The sequence below is a fragment of the Typopeltis vanoorti genome, chromosome 25 (assembly GCF_054136105.1).
Source record: "Typopeltis vanoorti isolate ZY-2024b chromosome 25, IOZ_Tvanoo_1.0, whole genome shotgun sequence".
In the NCBI taxonomy this organism is placed as follows: Eukaryota; Metazoa; Arthropoda; class Arachnida; order Uropygi; family Thelyphonidae; genus Typopeltis; species Typopeltis vanoorti.
Genome location: NC_143573.1, coordinates 71,860,347 through 71,878,327, shown reverse-complemented (window position 1 = coordinate 71,878,327; position 17,981 = coordinate 71,860,347). Strand labels below are relative to the sequence as shown.

The 17,981-nt window shown below is 34.4% G+C and overlaps 1 protein-coding gene across 1 annotated transcript in view; it reads right to left on the bottom strand.

Moving 5' to 3' along the window:
* The window catches only part of Nup50 (nuclear pore complex protein Nup50), a 135,006-nt gene that overhangs the window by 16,770 nt on the left and 100,255 nt on the right, over nt 1–17,981 (bottom strand). The window contains exon 6 of the mRNA XM_090414331.1: nt 9,007–9,122. Within this exon, the coding sequence (XP_090270457.1) occupies nt 9,007–9,122 (116 nt within the window). The remainder of the gene's footprint in view (nt 1–9,006; nt 9,123–17,981) is intronic.

Sequence of the window (17,981 nt, the reverse complement as noted above, 5' to 3'; positions counted from 1 at the left end):
GACAGACAGGACAAATCTAAGGTGTTTATGCATTTTATATTATATTGAAATTCAATAATTAAACTAGATAAACAAAATTCATGGAGTAGGAAACACTCAACAAGAATGCAACAGGGAATACATATCAATACTTGAAGTAGAAAAAGCAATCAAAAATGTGAAAAGGGAACTACAGTAGATGATATTTGACGGGAAATGCTCAAATATAGAAGTAGAAAAGTTTTACAGTGGCTACACTGCACAATTCACAAGGATTGGTCAGAGGGTCAAACTAATGATGACTGGAGAACAGCTGTCATAACACACAACTATAAAACAGGAAATAAAACAATATGAGAATTATAGAAGAATTTCCTTATTGAGCATTTCTGGTAGGATCTATACAAGTATATTCAAAGAACAGCTGAGAAAAATTGTGGAAGGGAAACTTGGAGAAGAACAAGCTGAATTTAAGCCAAATAAAGGAGAATCATAGGAATAAAACAAGGATCTGTATTTAAGTTTCTTAGATACGTAAAAGGCGACAGAGCACTAAGAAGAAAGCTATTAAAAACATTATATGGTGTAAATGGGACATTATATCAAGCAATGCTTAGTCAATATTTGATTCGTAACTCAGCAGTTAGAAATGAAGAGAGTACAGGAAGATGGTTTGATGTTAATTAATGTGCCAGACAAGGGTATACGTTATCTCCACTGTTATTCAACCTGATATTAGAATCATCATCATCATCGAATTCCTGCGATGTAACCTCAAGGAGTGTACAGGATATGATAGTGCTACATGAAAAATTTACTATGATTTTCGTTCAAATCAGTCTGTTACTTGTCAAGACTCCAACATTATCAGATCCTATATTTCTATTGTCTAAGGCAGTGTTTCTCAATCTTTCTAAGCCCAAGGACCAGTAAAATGCCTAAAACAATTCTGCAGACCACTAAGTTACAGAGGTGTAGCTGGGGGGGGGGAGGATTCGCCCCTGGCAGCACCTTTTTTTGGCGTTTATGAAATCTTGCCTTACTGTCTATAAAACAGCAAAATAGACTTCGACAATGTGATTGACGATTTTGCGAACAGAAAATGAGGAAAAATAACATTTTAGAATGTTGGAATTAAAGCTTTACTTCAAAAATAAACAGTGTTTTTAATTTATTTCCCTATACGTCGTTTTGACTTTTTGTAATTTTTAAAAAAAAAAACCTATGTAGGAATTACCAACATTTTGAAAACTGTGTCATTCATAACATAATAAATCTAAAATCATGTATAATTAATTAATTAAATTGGAAGTAAACGATTAAAAGTGTATCATCATTGAACAAAGTTTTAATTTTTATTAAACAAATAAATAAGATGATATAATTATGTTACTATTTACTTTTAATGAGATGGTTGAGCTTCTTGTCCCTTGCAGAGTTGCTGGATATCTGGCTTAATATTGGTCAACTTCAGTCGAAGATCGGCACACACACTAAGACGATTTCTGTATTTTGTTTTTATTTCAAGGAGCGATGAAAATCCTTTCTCACAAAGATAGGTTGTAGAAAACTGCAGGACGATTTTCAATGCTTCTTCAGATAATTCTGGAAATTCACTTCTCACTGAAGACGAGATCCAAAATCGAACAAACCCAATATCACGGAATTGCATTTTAAGCCCACTGTCACTTGAAAGCTCAATTAACTGTTCCTTTTTTGATAACGAAAGGTCGTTCTCATGATTGCAAGCCTGAAATGGATCACGAACCCACAAAAATTTCTTATAAAAGTTATTCGGAAAATATGTTTCAAATTCCGTTTTAGATTTTTGAGGTGGTCACAAACTCAGAATGAACAAAAATATTATTTTCCACTAAAAAGGATTCCAATGTTGGAAAAGGTGCAAATTGTCTGTCTTTTACATAATTAATCCAGAAAACCAGTTTTTTTTATCGAATGCCTTTATTTTGTTGTAGGCATCAAGAACAGTTAATAAATTTCCCTGAAGGGAGAGATTTAGTTTCAAAAAAATGTCTGAAAGATAGGATAGTGTTGATAACCATGCTTTGTCAACAAGGAGTAATGCAAAATCAGAATTACATTCATTTACAAATAATAAAACTTCGTGCCTTAATTGAAATAACCTTGTTAGTACTTTGCTCCTGGAAAGCCAGTGAATTTCAGGATGAAGCAAAAGTTGTGTATATTCACTGTCCATTTCATCACAGAGTACTGAAAATAACCTGTTATTTAACGGTAGAGCTTTAATAAAATCAACTAGCTTGACAGCGTTGTATAGCACAGTTTTAAATTCTGGTGGCATTCCTTTGGAGGCTAACGCTTCCCTATGTATGAAACAATCCACCCAATTCATATCCGGAGATACTTCTTTGACCTTAGAAACACCCCCACTATGCCTGCCTGTAAGAGTGCGAGCTCCATCCGAACAGAAGCCTATACATTTATCCCACTGGATCCCTTTGTGTATTATGTAATTATCGAGAGTGTGAAATATTTCTTCTCCAGTTGTTCGGGATGACAAAGTTCTACAAAACAGAATATCATCATGAATGTTGTTATCATGCACATATCTTACGTAGCATATTAACTGCGCATCATTTGTAACGCATAATAAGGGCTCTTCTTGATGCTTTCGATTAACTGAGATTCTACGTCACCTGCCATATCATTAATTCTGTGACCGGCAGTCTCATTTGAAAGAGGAATCAAATCAATATCTTTTAGTAACTTGTTGCCAAACATAGTTTTTACCACATCTTTTATAGCTGGAAGTAGTAAATTTCCCCCGATAGAATGAGGTTACATTTTTTTCGCTAAGCGCAAACTTAAGAGATAGGATGCTTCCAGTGCTTTGCTATTAATGGAACCCATGGCTGAAATTATAATCTTTCCCATGAGTTAATGTCCCTAAGCATCGCCGAAAAAATTCAATTGGCTTATGGTGCAAAGTGCCTTAGACCAGTGCTTACTCTTCACATCACAATGTTTAATTTTTAAATCGGAGTTTCGCAGGTTTCATGCACTCGTTCGACAACACTTCATAACACAAAACACATTGAGGTTTCTGTTCACTTTTATCTCCACACCAAGTAAACCCGAATTCCAAATATGAACTGTTATATTTCCTACTGTATTTTTTTTTTGAACTGCTTGTTTCTTCTACTTTAATAGAATCAGATTTACTGGCAGTTACAACACGTGTATCACAATTAGGGTTAGCATTACTCGTTTCATTTGCTCTTCTTTTCAAAGTACTAGTTCTAAGCCACTTTTCCATTATTAAAAAAACATTTCCGAAAAATATATATATATATATAAATACTGGGGTTAACTCACGACACACTTTGTTCAAGTATCACTTAACACTTCTGAAGATATACTGAGCCTTGGTTGAAGGAAACCTTCAATAATAAAAACCAATACACAACAAGCAATTGGTTGAAATGTGGATAACACATGTTCACTTCAAATCTGACAAAACAGCAAGGGAAGGCAGAAGCAATAAAACTACATTGTTTTTCACTTTATCCCTCTTTTATTATTCATCATTCTGCAGCTACAAATTTAGCAGCAGAATGACGAATAATAAAAGAGGGGTGAAGTGAAAAACAATATAGTTTTATTGCTTCCGCCTTCGAACATTCTGACACTATTTGTTGGTTTTTTTAAGGCTCCATTTGATTTCAATAATTTTTACTTACGTATTCAATTTTAATTTATTTTGTTTGGATAGTTAAAAAAAATGTTTATTTAATTAATTTAAGTCTGCCTGCAGCAGACCACCTGTCCCATCGTCACGGACCACAGGCTGAGAAACACTGGTCTAAGGCACTTTGCACCATATACAAATCCACCTATAACTTGGTCTTCCTCTGGGTCGTTTTCCAGAGGAAGACCAAGAAGTTGGACAGAGAACACGTGTTTCGCTAATCTTTTTTCGCCCATTCTGTTTAAGTGACCATACCGCCTGAGATTAGCACTGCTAACGCATTCCTGGATGCTGACAATGTCAAGTTCTTTCCTAATATCCTCTTGTTTTTTTATGATATTGCCATTGATGCCATCTGTTCACGCCTCTAATCTTTCTCAAAATCTCACATCTGCGGTCTCTAGTCTTTGGTCAAGTGTTTTACTTCTGACCCAGCATCCAGATCCATAAGTTAAAACTGGTTTGAACACTGTCTTATATACAGCTAATTTAGTGTTAAGAGTAATTTCTCTCTTATTCCATATGAATTTATTCAATTCACTTCCAACCATACTAGCTTTGTTGATTCTGTTGCTTATTTCTATATTTAATTTACCATCTTCAATAAAAATCGTGCCTTAGTAGCTGAAATGTTTTACTTGTTCCACAGGTTCTTTGATCACAACACAGTTGACATTTTCAACAATTCTACCTATTTTCATCGTCTTTGTCTTTTTATTGCTGACCTTCATACCATATCTATTACAACAGTTATTCAATTTAGTCAGAGAATCTTGCAGCGAATTTAATTAGAAGTATAACATCATCCGCATAAAGCAAAGATCTGACATTAACATCTCCAATTTTGATATCATATTTAATACCACTTTTCTTCATAATGTGATCCATATATATAATGAATAACAGAGGGGATAATGTACATACTGTCTCACACCAGATTTAACATTAAACCAACTTCCTGTACTTCAATTCTAACTGCTGACTTACAACTCAAATAAAGACTAAGTATTGCTTGATATAATGCCCCACTGACAACATATAAATGTAGCGTATTGAATAGCTACTCTCTTGGCACATTGTCACATCTTTTTTATATATTTTAAATTCCCATGATTTCTCCACTATTTGTCGTAAAGTGCAGATCTAATCCTGATAGCCTCTATTTGCCCTGAATCCAGCTTGTTCTCCACCAAGCTTTTCTTCCACAATTCTTCTCAACCATTTCTCAAGTATATTGGCATAAATCTTACCAGGAACACTCAGTAAGGAAATAGCTCTATAATTCTCACATTCAGTTTTATTTCCCTTTTTATATATAGGTACTATGTGTGTGTGTGTGTGTGTGTGCTCTACTCCAATCATCTGGAATTCATCACTCTGTCCAAGCCTCATGAACTATGCACTGTAAGACTTTTATACCTCCATACTTGAGCATTTCTGGTTGAATATCATCTACTCCTGCTGCCTTTCCACATTTCAAGCCTTTGATGGCTTTTTCTACTTCAAGTATGGATATGTATTCCTGACTGTATGCCTGGTTAGTGTTTTTTACCATTGTGCTGTCATTACTGCTTTTTTTCATTTAGCAATTTTTCGAAGTAATTACTCCATACTTCAAGGATATCTTTTTCTCCTGTTTTCATGTCACCTTTATTATCTCTAATTTTACAGCACTCTTTCCTTAATTTCTGAGCTTCTTCAACAACCTCTAGCATATCTTGCCCCCTTCTTGATATTTATTTTCTATGTTCTTGCCAAAGTCCTCCCTTTTGATATGCTGTCGTCTTTTCCTTCACTGCCTCTTTAACTTCCTGTGTCCACAACGGAGTTCTAATTTTTCTATCCTTGCAGACAACTTCACCACATGCCTCTCTAGCTGAATCAATCAGGGTTTTATTCAAGGCTTGCCATTGAATCTCCAAAGTTTGGTTCCTGTTCTCAAACTCTTTCAATTTTTCTTCAATAATCTTTGGGTATTTTAGCTCACATCTGAGAGCTGCTCAACTTTTATTTGCTTTAAAACTTTCTTTCATGTTCTTCTTTTCTATATGAAATTCAATTTTATCCTGCTCAAGACTAAGTAGTGACCACTTCCAATTTCAAATCCGCTGTACACTCTGGTGTCCTGCACCAGGGAGAAAACATCACTATCAACAATAACATAGTCATGGAGACTTTTTTTTTATTCCTTGCCTCTTCTCTCCATGTGAATTTGTACACATTTTTATGTTTGACCATTGTGTTAGCAATAATCAGTTCATGTTCTGAGCAGAAAGCCAACAGGTATTTGCCATTATTATTAGCTTTGCTCATTTCTCAAAATATTTTTGTATGTCTGACAATCATTTCCTACTCTGCTATTTAGATCCCCAACAAGGACCAATTATCCTTTTTCATTGTGTCAGTCGCTTTTTCTAAAGCCTCAAAAAATTCCTCCACTTCTACCTTAGTAGAACCTACTGTGCGACCATAGGCACAAATAATGTCCAGTTCCTCATTCTCATATTTGCCCACATCACTTGACTCGAGACTGATGGATGGCCATTCAAGATTAGCCTCGTATTTTGTGTTGAATACTATGCTCCTTCTTTTCCTTGATTGTCATTGCTTGAATATAACATTTTGTATTTATTGCCTCAGAAAAATCTCACCAGTTTTTGTCTTTTTTGTTTCAGTCACCCCTATTATGTCGATCTGGTACTTATCTAATTCCTAAGCTAGCTCCATTTCTTTGCCATTCAGGCTTCTTATGTGATAGTACCGATCTTTAACTCTGGTTATGTTGAGTTCGGGTGTGTTTTCAGATTTGTTCCAGTAGCTGATTTTATTGCTGTTCGCCCTGGTTCCCTGGCAAAAACAACGGGGGCCTTATTTAACCGAGCGATGCCCCAGCCTGCATGAAATTTTGTCATGTTGTACCATCATTTTGTGTTTTGGTTTAAGCCAATAAAAATACAATTTGGTCAGCTAAATCCCAAATTGCCAGCCCATCCTCGTTCATTCAGTATCCAGGTAGATACCCAACAGGTGCACCACGAGAAGGTGAGGATTGGACATTAGGTCAGAAGCCCTGGTCGGTTCTCCGCATTCCTTTAATGGCTATGTGGAGGTCTCCTCTCAGTTATACAGCTTTGACCCTTAAGCACCCCGATATTAGAATCAGAGATATCAAAGTTAGCTCTGCTTTATGCAGATGATGATGTTATATTCATAAACAAATACAGTGCAAATCTCCAGGATTCTCTAACTAAACTGAATAACAGCTGTGGTACGAAATCAGCAATAAAAAAGACAGACAGTGAAAATAGGCAGAAACATTGAAAGCAACCACTGCATCCTGAATGGAGAACCTACAGAAGAAGTAAAACATTTCAGCTATTTGGGTCCAATTTTTAGTGAATATGGCAAATTAAATATAGAAATAGACAGCAAAATTAGCAAAGCTGGTATGGTAGGATGTCAACTAAATTTGTATGGAATAAATGAAATTAGTCCAAACACAAAACGAGCTATATATCAGGCTGTGTATAGTGTTAGTTATTCACATGTGATATCACTGGACCTCAAAGGGTTCTCGTGAGTAAATACTTCTGCAGAAGAAGTAGTAAGATTGGAGATACTCTTTCCATGCAGAGTTAAGTAGGATAATCACAAACATCCATGACAGGATTCAAACCTGCAGCCTCTTGGCTGGAGAGTGGATACACTAATCACTTAGCTAACCAGGCCAGTAGGCTATGTATATAAAGATATATTTCCACTTGAGAAATGGAAGTAATGTGGTAGGAGAGAGCTGTTTGTATTCTGATTAAATCTTAGAACATACAATAGAACACAAAGAAAGAAAAATCCAATAAAAGAAATTCTGAAAATTTTTAGGTTATCCACATGTATTTCTTATTCTATTTACAGCTAGCTTGTGGAGTTTAACTTTTATCAGATTTACTATGCTGTAGTTAACCTTTTCTCAGGTTGTAAGATTATATGTACTGGCCTCAATATGTGTCAAGTTGATGGCACAAAACAGATAACCCAACAAGAGGTATACAGAACTAGTCTGAAAGGTGAGGAAACAGCCTCTGGTAGTTATTGTGATGATTTAACCTTTCATCATGTCCGACTCTCGTTAACTTTGTAGGGTAGTATTCTTGCCAAAGTGTTTTTGGCGAGATTTTTTTTTTTTTTTTTTACAGGGCAGTTCACCATTGCTTTCGTCAACCCCATCCATTTCATTTGGGCTTGGGATCAGGATATAGCTGACAAATCAGGCCCATGGCTGGATCTTAAGTATTTATGGCTGTAAATCAATTGTGTTCAAGGGGGGTGGTTTGCCCGTTCTGAGGGACAAAAAAAAAATCCAGAGTTTCTGGGTGAAAAAACCCCCTACTTCTGTATGTTTAATAGAGACCATATAAATGTTCTTCACGTCATGGATGGGAATCGAACCCAGGTCTTTCCAACCAAAGGGCTTTGTTTATACTGACTGAGCTATGGCTCAGTAGTTATTGTGCATTCATGCAAAAGTACCACTATGCAAAGAATGCAAATTCTGGAATGGTTGCTTTTTGATCTTCTCAGGCTCAAAATTGGTCTAAAATGCATCACTATCTTCACTGATCTCAAAATAATTTTTTATCCCTGAATCATTACTTTCTGCACACTCAATCTATCTGAATAACATTACCTTCCTGAGTGATTTTTATGTTTCGAATGCAAAATTGTTTGCCTTTTCGATTTTGGAAAAAAATAAAAATTAAAGCCTATGTAAATTGTAACTGATGCTGAAGTATATTTTGTAACTCAAGAAACTATTGATCTACCCACCATAACATCAGACAATTTTAAATATTCTTCCAAAACACTGACTTTTTTCCCCTTACAAACATCCCGTCCAAGATTATACTGCTAGTGTCCATTTTTTCTTCTTCGGGTAACTCACATAAACTGTTGCAAGCTTCCTCCTCTATAAATGAAAGAACATTTTGTACAAAGAGACACATATGGGTATATACAACCTCAATTTGTATGCTCTTTTGTTTTCAATCTCCTGATCCAAGCATATATTCAACTAAGTTATCAAAATAATTTTTGCACAAACAAAGAATATCATCCTTCATTCTACTCAAAATCTCTGCCCATTATCTAATAAACACTAAATGTAATATCTAAAATCATAATGCAGATAAATACAGAAAAGTGAGCCACACATAATATTTATATTCTAACATATTACAGGCAATTAATGATTAGCCATCACTCAATGATTAATTGCCTCAAAACAGAAATTCAATACTCACCTAAATTTGTATCTGCTCTGATTAACAACTGTGTTTTCTGATCCAGTGGCTTCAAATACAACACTCCAACACCTTTCTCTATAAAATTTCCTTCTTTCTTATAAAATAATTTGCACCTAACAAAAATACATTCAGATAGTTTTCCATTGATCAATTAATATTTTATAAAGAATGCTTCATTAAGAGACTAACACAAATACTTAGTAGAATAAATTGTAAAAATGATGAAAAAATATTTTTATGCGCATTTTTCCATTGTGTGCGACTCCACGCCACAAAGGTTTGGTTCATACATACCATAAGCATTATTTTCTATACAATATATTTACTTTAAAATAGTACTGGTTTTATCCCAAAACTTAAATCTCATATTATATTCACTTAGTCTCATAAATAAGACAACAGAATTGTAATACAAAAGAAATACTCTTTAATAAATATTAAATATTATACAAATATAATTATTAACACAAAATTCATTCATATAGATTTCATAAGAGATACCTTCTCTCAAACATGCAAATTTAATTTCAAGAATACAAAAACTAATAGCAAAACAAAGAGAAATTTCTTTGCAAATCCTTTCTAATATTAACTTTGACTTTTTAATACTAATACAATCAGTTCCAAAATGAGAGTCATCTCACTCTGATTCAAAGTTTACATTATTTGCAAAAAGAAAGAAATAACTCAGCAGACATAAGTGTAAACACTATCAGAGAATGTACTCTGCTTCGGAAAAGTATCAATGAAGAGAAACACTTAGAATAAACTTCTGACTTTACAGTTCTCTCAATAATCTTCTATTACTCAATGAAATCGCTTCATTTTTTTTTTTTTTTTGTCTGAATAGTTTCCTTCATAAAAAAACACTACTAATTTGAAGAAAACACATCTCTCTACATGAAACAAATGTTCTGTCTTCAGTTTCATCTAATGACTGAAAGTAAATGCAGAATGAAAAAAAAAAAAAAAAAAAAAAAAAAAAAAAAAAAAAAAAAAAAAAACCCTACCACCTGAATTTATCCTCTCCAAACTTTTGAGCAGCACAAGTTCGGAAAAGTATATTTTTATCTTCTGGTAGGTCAGCATTTGAAAGAAGAAACAATTTCAGATAAATTAATTATGTATGTCTTGGAATCTGTTCCTTTAACTTTTTTTTTTTAAATCTCCAATCTAAAAGGAACTCATATTCTCATTTCAATCTCCATAACAATGAAACCAAACAACTTAAACTAGTTGTGTTGTTTGGTTCTAACTAGTTGTGCATGAGTGCACTCTCTTCAAATTGCTAGTTAAACTCAATGGCACTCTCCTCATAAGGAGAGTGCCATTGAGTTGAGACATGGAAAATAAATTTCAGGTAAGAAAGTGTATTATATAGTTACAGTCTCTTAAAGTAAAATAATGATAATTTCTTTTAATCTACTGGTTAAAACGTACTTCAGTAGTCAAACATTAAAACCTGTCGACACCATGCATTGTCTCTTTACATTACAAAATGCTACCAAAACTTGGCAATATTTTATAACAAAGTTACAACTGTTTTAATAATAATTACCATCATGCGTATCAAGGATTTAGGCCTAAATCTGGTCAAGGGGCTTGTTCCGGGCTTAGAAGTCATTGTTGAACCGTTTAAGAGGACGTCCTGGTTTTCTTTTGTCTAATGCTTGTACTTTAAGGCTTGTTTTGGTAATCTTTCTGTTTTCATTCTATGAACGTGTTCCATCCATTTATGTTTATAATTTTAAATTTTTTCTATTACTGGTTCTTGGTTTAATTCTTTCATAATTTCTTAGTTTCTTTTGTGATCAAATAGGGTATATTTTGCAGTTTTTCTCATAAACTTCATTTCTGCTGTTATTAATCTTTGTTTGTCTTTTTGTTTTATTGTACAGATTTCGCTTCCATACATTAAGACTGGCAGGGCTAATGTATTGTATACTTTACCAATAATTACTGGGATGCTTAAGGGTCAAAGCTGTATAACTGAGAGGAGACCTTCAAATAGCCTTTAAAGGAATGCGAAGAACTGACCAGGGCTTCTGACCTAATGTCCAATCCTCACCTTCTCGTGGTGAACCATGTTCGGTATCTATCTGGATACTGAACGAATAAGGATAGGCTGGCGATTTGGGATTTAGCCGACCAAATTGTATTCTTATTGGCTTAAACAAATATACAAAAATGATGGTACAACATGACAAAATTTCATGCCAGCTGGAGCATTGCCCTGTTAAACAAGGAACCCGTTGTTTACCCCAGGGAACCAGGGCAAACAGCAAAAAGTCAGCTACTGGAACAAACCATAAAACATACCGCCAACTCAATATCACCAGAGTTGAAGATCGTTACTATCAACATAAGAAGCCTGAATGGCAAAGAAATGGAGCTAGTTGAGGAATTAGATAAATACCAGATTGAGATAATAGGGGTGACTGAAACAAAAAAGACAAAAACTGGTGAGATCTTTCTAAGCAATAAGTATAAAATGTTATATTCAGGCAATGACAATCAGGGAAAAGAAGGAGTAGCCATAGTATTCAACTAAATACGAGGCTAATCTTCTTGAATGGCAGGCAGTCTCCAGTAGAGTGATATGAGCAAATATCAGAATGGGAAACTGGAAAATGAGAATTATATGTGCCTATGGTCCCACAGAATGCTCCACTAAGGTAGAAGTGGGAGAATTTATTGAGGCTCTAGAGAAAGCTACTGACACAATGAAAAAGGAAAAGTTGGTCCTTGTTGGGGATCTAAATAGCAGAGTCAGAAGTGATGTCAGACATACAAAAATATTTTGGGAAAATTTGGAGAAAAGAGCAAAACTAATAAAAATGGTAAATACCTGTTGGATTTCTGCTCAGCACATGGACTGGTTATTACTAACACCATGTTCCAAAATAAAAATGTGCACCAATTCACATGGAGAGAAAAAGCAAGGAATAAGAAAAGTCTCATTGACTATGTTATTGTTGATAGTGATGTTTTCTCCCTGGTGCAGGAAACCAGAGTGTACAGAGGATTTGAAATTGGAAGTGATCACTATTTAGTCTTGAGCAGGATAAAATTGAATTTCATATTGAAAAGAATAACATGTAAGAAAATTTTAAAGCGAATAAAGTTGAGCAGCTCTCAGATATGAACTGTAGATTAAAATACACAAAGATTGTTGAAGAAAAAATGAAAGAGTTTGAGAACAGGAACCAAACCTTGGAGATTCAGAGGCAAGCCTTGAAGAAAATCCTGATTGATTTAGCCAGAGAGGCATGTGGTGAGGTAATCTGCAAGGATAGAAAAATCAGAACTCCCGGTGGACACAGGAAGTTAAACAGACAGTGAAGGAAAAGAAGAAAGCATATCAAAAATTCCTGGCAAATAAGTCAGCTTTTGCTCTTAGAGAATACACAAACAAATGTAAGAAAGTGAAACACTGTGTAAAACTAGCTAAACAAAAGTCATGGGAGGACTTTGGCAAGAACACAGACAATAAATATCAAGAATGTGGTAAGATGTTCTGGAGGTTGTTGAAGAAGCTTAGAAATAGAGGAAAGAGTGCTGTAAAAGGAGTTAAAGATGATAAAGGTGACATGAAAATGGGAGAAAAAGATATCCTTGAAGTATGGAATAATTATTTCAAAAAATTGCTAAATGAAACAAGCAGTGATAGCACAGTGGTAAAAAAAAAACTCAACAGGCATACAGTCAGGAATACATATCCATACTTGAAGTAGAAAAAGCCATCAAAGGTTTGAAATGTGGAAAGGCAGCAGGAGTAGATGTTATTCAACCAGAAATGCTGAAGTATGGTGGTATAAAAGTCCCACAGTGGCTGCACTACATATTTCAGAAAACTTGGACATAGGGACAAATTCCCGATGATTGGAGTAGAGCTCTCTCATAGTACCCATATATAAAAAGGGAAATAAAACTGCATGTGAGAATTACAGAGGTATTTCCCTACTGAGTGTTCCTGGCCAGATCTATGCAAGTATACTTGAGAAACGGTTGAGAAGAATTGTGGAAGAAAAGCTTGGTGAAGAAAAAGCTGGATTCAGGCCAAATAGAGGCTGTCAGGATCAGATCTTCACTTTACGACAAATAGTCGAGAAAGCATGGGAATATAACAAAGATCTGTATTTAAGTTTTGTCGATTTGGAAAAGGCATATGACAAGGTGCCAAGAGAGAAGCTATTCAATACGCTGCAGTTATATGGTGTCAATGGGGCATTATATCAAGCAATACTTAGTCTTTATTTGAGTTGTGAGTCAGCAGTTAGAATTGAAGGAAGTACAGGAAGATGGTTTAATGTTAAATCTGGTGTGAGACAAGGATGTACATTATCCCCTCTGTTATTCATTATCTATATGGATCACATTATGAAGGAATGTGGTACTAAACCTGATATCAAAATTGGAGATGTTAATGTCAGCTCTTTGCTTTATGCGGATGATGTTATACTTCTAAATAAATCTGCTACAAGTCTGCAAGATTCTCTGACTAAATTGAATAGCTGTTGTAATAGATATGGTATGAAGGTCAGCAATAAAAAGACAAAGACAATGAAAATAGGCAGAATCATTGAAAATGTCAACTGTGTTGTGAATGGGGAACCTGTGGAACAAGTAAAACATTTCAGCTACTTAGGCACAATTTTTACTGAAGATGGTAAACTAAATATAGAAATAGACAACAGAATCAGCAAAGCTGGTATCGTGGGAAGTCAATTGAATAAATTCATATGGAATAAGAAAGAAATTAGTCGGAACACTAAATTAGCTGTATACAAGACTGTGTTCAAACCAGTTTTAACTTATGGATCTGAGAGCTGGGTCAGAAGTAAAACACTTGACCAAAGACTAGAGACCGCAGATATGAGAGTCCTGAGAAAGATTATAGGCATGAACAGATGGCATCAATGGCAATATCATATTAAAAACGAGGATATTAGGAAAGAACTTGACATTGTCAGTATCCAGGAATGCATTAGCAGAGCTAATCTCAGGTAGTATGGTCATTTAAACAGAAATGGTGAGGAAAGATTACCAAAATGAGTGTTTTCTGCCAGGTTGGCAGGAAAACGACCCAGAGGAAGACCAAGATATAGGTGGATTGATACGGTACAAAGTTTCTTAGACGATAGAAATATAGGATCTGATAATGTTATAGTCTTGACAAGTAACATAGTGATTTGGAGGAAAATTGTAGATAGGAAGTTAGTAATGTAAATTTATCATGTAGTACTATTATATCCTATACACCCCTTGAGGGTACATGTCAGGAATTTGATGATGACCAATAATTACCATATTTTATAAAATAATTTTTTTTTATTCTTTAATTTTAAATGAAATTTTGCAACAGTATCACAAAACAGTTGCATTAAGGGGGTGGGGCTATGAAATTAGTTTAATTATCCCTTCTTTCCAATTTTTTGTATAAGACTGCTTAATATATGTTACCCAATTTATAGAAAAAAAAAGTAAAATAAAGTGTGGTGTATCTGAAGGAAAGTAATCAGATAATCCAAAAAATACTTCATAAACATAGCTGATCAAATCAAATGTTTGGAAAAAGTACAAAGCAGTAAATTGTCTTCAATGCCCAAAATATTTTTTTTTCCAGAAAACGTGACGAACAGTTTTTTGAAATGCCTAAATTGTGCAATATTATCTGCGATGCACTTAAACTGTTTGTCTGAATTGCACTAAACTGAACCATGATCAGTTGTATAATTAACAAGGCATGAAAAATTGTGGTTAGCCTAGATGAAATACCACAGTCACATGTTCAATCCCAGTCCTGGTCAATTTTTAAGCTTTTGACAATGCTATGGCTGATTTTTAATTGAGTAATGACCAGGAAAAAAAAGCAAATATGTTAACATCTTCTATATTGTTGTATTTGCCAGTCTATGATACATGAAAACAAACAAAAAACTTTTTCTGTAATACATGACCATAAGCAATAAAAAAAAAAACTGAAGTGCATTCAAGTCATAAAATACAACACAAAATATGTAACTGGTGTCTATAAATCTATGCTACAGCAATAAAACACCAATAAAATTATTAATAGTCATTTAACAGATTTTGGCATTTGAAAGAACTTGTTACAGAAAAATTCTAAGAATAGGATGAATACAGAAAATCACCAATGAAGAGCTCCATTGGAAGATACAACCAAAAGAGAATTTAATTGAGAAAATTATACAATGGAAGCTGCAATTATTTGGAATTTTGGAAAAACACATCTGCAGAATGAGCGAGAACTGGAAGATAAAGACATTCATGTTTGGTATTATGGATGGGGTAAACAGAAGAGGTAGACTACAGAAAAGGACAGCCGACAAAGGACTGGTGTGGAATGGGTTTACAGAAACTGAGACACTGTGCACTGGACAAAGGAAGGTGGAAGGAGGCATCGGACACCAATGGGCAGTGTGCCCATGGTCTGTGATGATGATTTAACACGTGCTGGAAAGCAAATGCCACAACTGGATTACTCACTTCCCTCAGCAATTATGCTAACAATTATAGCCATACAGGCCTTTTAGAAGTTATTATACTAATTTTTTTGAATAGCAGCTTCACACATATATAATAGAAAACTAAATATAATTTATTACTCCTATATATTTCCCACAATATATCCTGAGCTTCTTTCAGGGAGGACACAGAAAAACTGATAACATTTAAATTCTGAATACAAAAATAAGTTACACAGCATGTGTATATTATCAAGTTTCAGTCACAGCTGTCCACTAGGACACCATTAGAGTTCAGAGATGTGGGAATAGATGTATAATTAATTATACACAGGTATATATTCAAGCAAATCTATGTTCTCCAAATATAGATTTGCTTGAATGCTGAAAATTAGCAAAATAATGGTGTGTACAGCAATCTGTTTTAAAGAAAGTTCATGATTTTAAATATTGTTCACATTGAGTAGTATTAAATGCTTACACAGCATTTTTTGCTATAGGCTATTCTGCCTTTTGTATCACCATCAAATTCCTGATTATAATAGGAGGGGGGAGGGGAGGTTATAGGATATTATGACAGTACAACATGAAAAAGTTATATCATTACTAACTTATCAAAAATTATTCTCCAAACGAATCTCTTATCTGTCAAGGCTCCAATATTATCAGATCATCTATGTCTTCTCAGCCACTTAACTGTGTCAATCCACTAAATCTTGGTCGTCTTCTGGATTTTCTTCCTACCATCCTGGCAAAGAACATGTTTTGCTAATCTTTCCTCTCCAATACTTTTTAAGCATCCATAGAACCTGAGATTAGCTCTGCTAATACCCCTTGGATGCTAACAATGTTAAGTTCTTTCAGACTATTGTCATTTTTACTATGAAACTGACATTGATGCCGTTTGTTAATTCTCATAATATTCCTCATATCTTGTATCCGTGGTCTCCAGTCTTCGATCAAGTATTGTTTCCAACCAAGCATACAAGTTAATATTGGTTTGAACAATGTCTTGTATATGGCTAGTTTAGTGTTTTGTTTAATTTCTCTCTTATTCCTCTATAAATTTATTCAGTTGACTTCCTTTCATACCAGTTTTACTAGTAAAACATTTCAAGCTATTTCCATATTTAATTGGCCATCTTAACTAAAAAATTGTGCCCAAATAGCTTGAAATGTTTTACTTGTTCTGTGGGTTCTCTATTCAGGATGTAGTGGATGATTTCAATGTTTCTGCCTATTTTTATTGTATCTTTTTATTGCTGATTTTTATATCAAACAGCTATTACAGCTGTTATTCAGTTTATTTAAAGAATCCTGGAGACTAGCATTGGACTTGTTTAGGAGTATAATATCTACATAAAGCAAAGAGAGAAGTTTGATATTTCCAATTCTAATATCAGATTTAATACCACTTTCCTTCATAAATGTGATCCATCGATGATTAACAGTGGAGATAATGTACACCCTTGTCTTCAAGAGATGTGATTTAACATCAAACCATCTTCCTGCAGCCCCATCAAATCTAACTGCTGACTTACAACTCAGACATAGACTAAGTAGTGCTAATGTTCCATTTCCACCATATAACTAATGTTTGCAATAATTTTCCTTTTGGCACCTTGTCATATGCCTTTTCCACATCATCATCTTCTCTTTTCCATCATCTATGTGGATGATGATGAGGCCAAATGAACTCTTTCCACTTCTGTCTGTCCTGGGAGAGTCCGAACAATTCTGTCCAGTTTGGTGTTGCTTGTTGTAATTTGGTTTTCAGGTCCTCTTTTGTCTATCCATCTAATTCTGGGCCGTCCTTTGGATCTTTTACCTTCCATCGTTGTATTCAGAGCTTTAGATGGTAGTCTTTCTGTTCCCATGGCCAAACCATCGCAGTCTTCTTTATTGGATTTTGTCTATTATTGTCATTTCTTGTTTTAGTCGTTTCCTTATGTCTTCGTTTCTTAGTCGATCCAGAAGAGATACTCCAAGTAATCTTCTTAGCCAACCCATTTCAGTAACTAATAATTTTTTCTCTTCTGCCTTTTTGAGATTCCAGCATTCACTTCCATAGAGAAATATTGAGAGGACCATTGTTTCATAGATTCTTACTTTTGTTACTTGTTTGATGTCTCTTGACTTCGATATTTTATTAAGTCATCCAAAAGTTTGGGATGCTTGACTGATTCGTCTGTTTATATCTTTTATAATTTCACCATTGTACAACTCCTCCAAGGTAGGTGAAGTTATCTACCTGCTCTAGATTCTTACTAAATTTCCAGATTGATGCTTCTTTTTCCTATTTGCATAATTTTTGTTTTGTCTATATTTATGTTTAATCTAGATTTTATACACTCCTTTATTTTATCAGAAATTCGCTGTAGATTTTCTTCTATGCTTGCAAATAATGCAATGTCGTCTGCAAATTTTAAATTTGTCACATTTTTCCCCATATATTTTGATTTCGGAGTCTTCATTGTTTAAGGC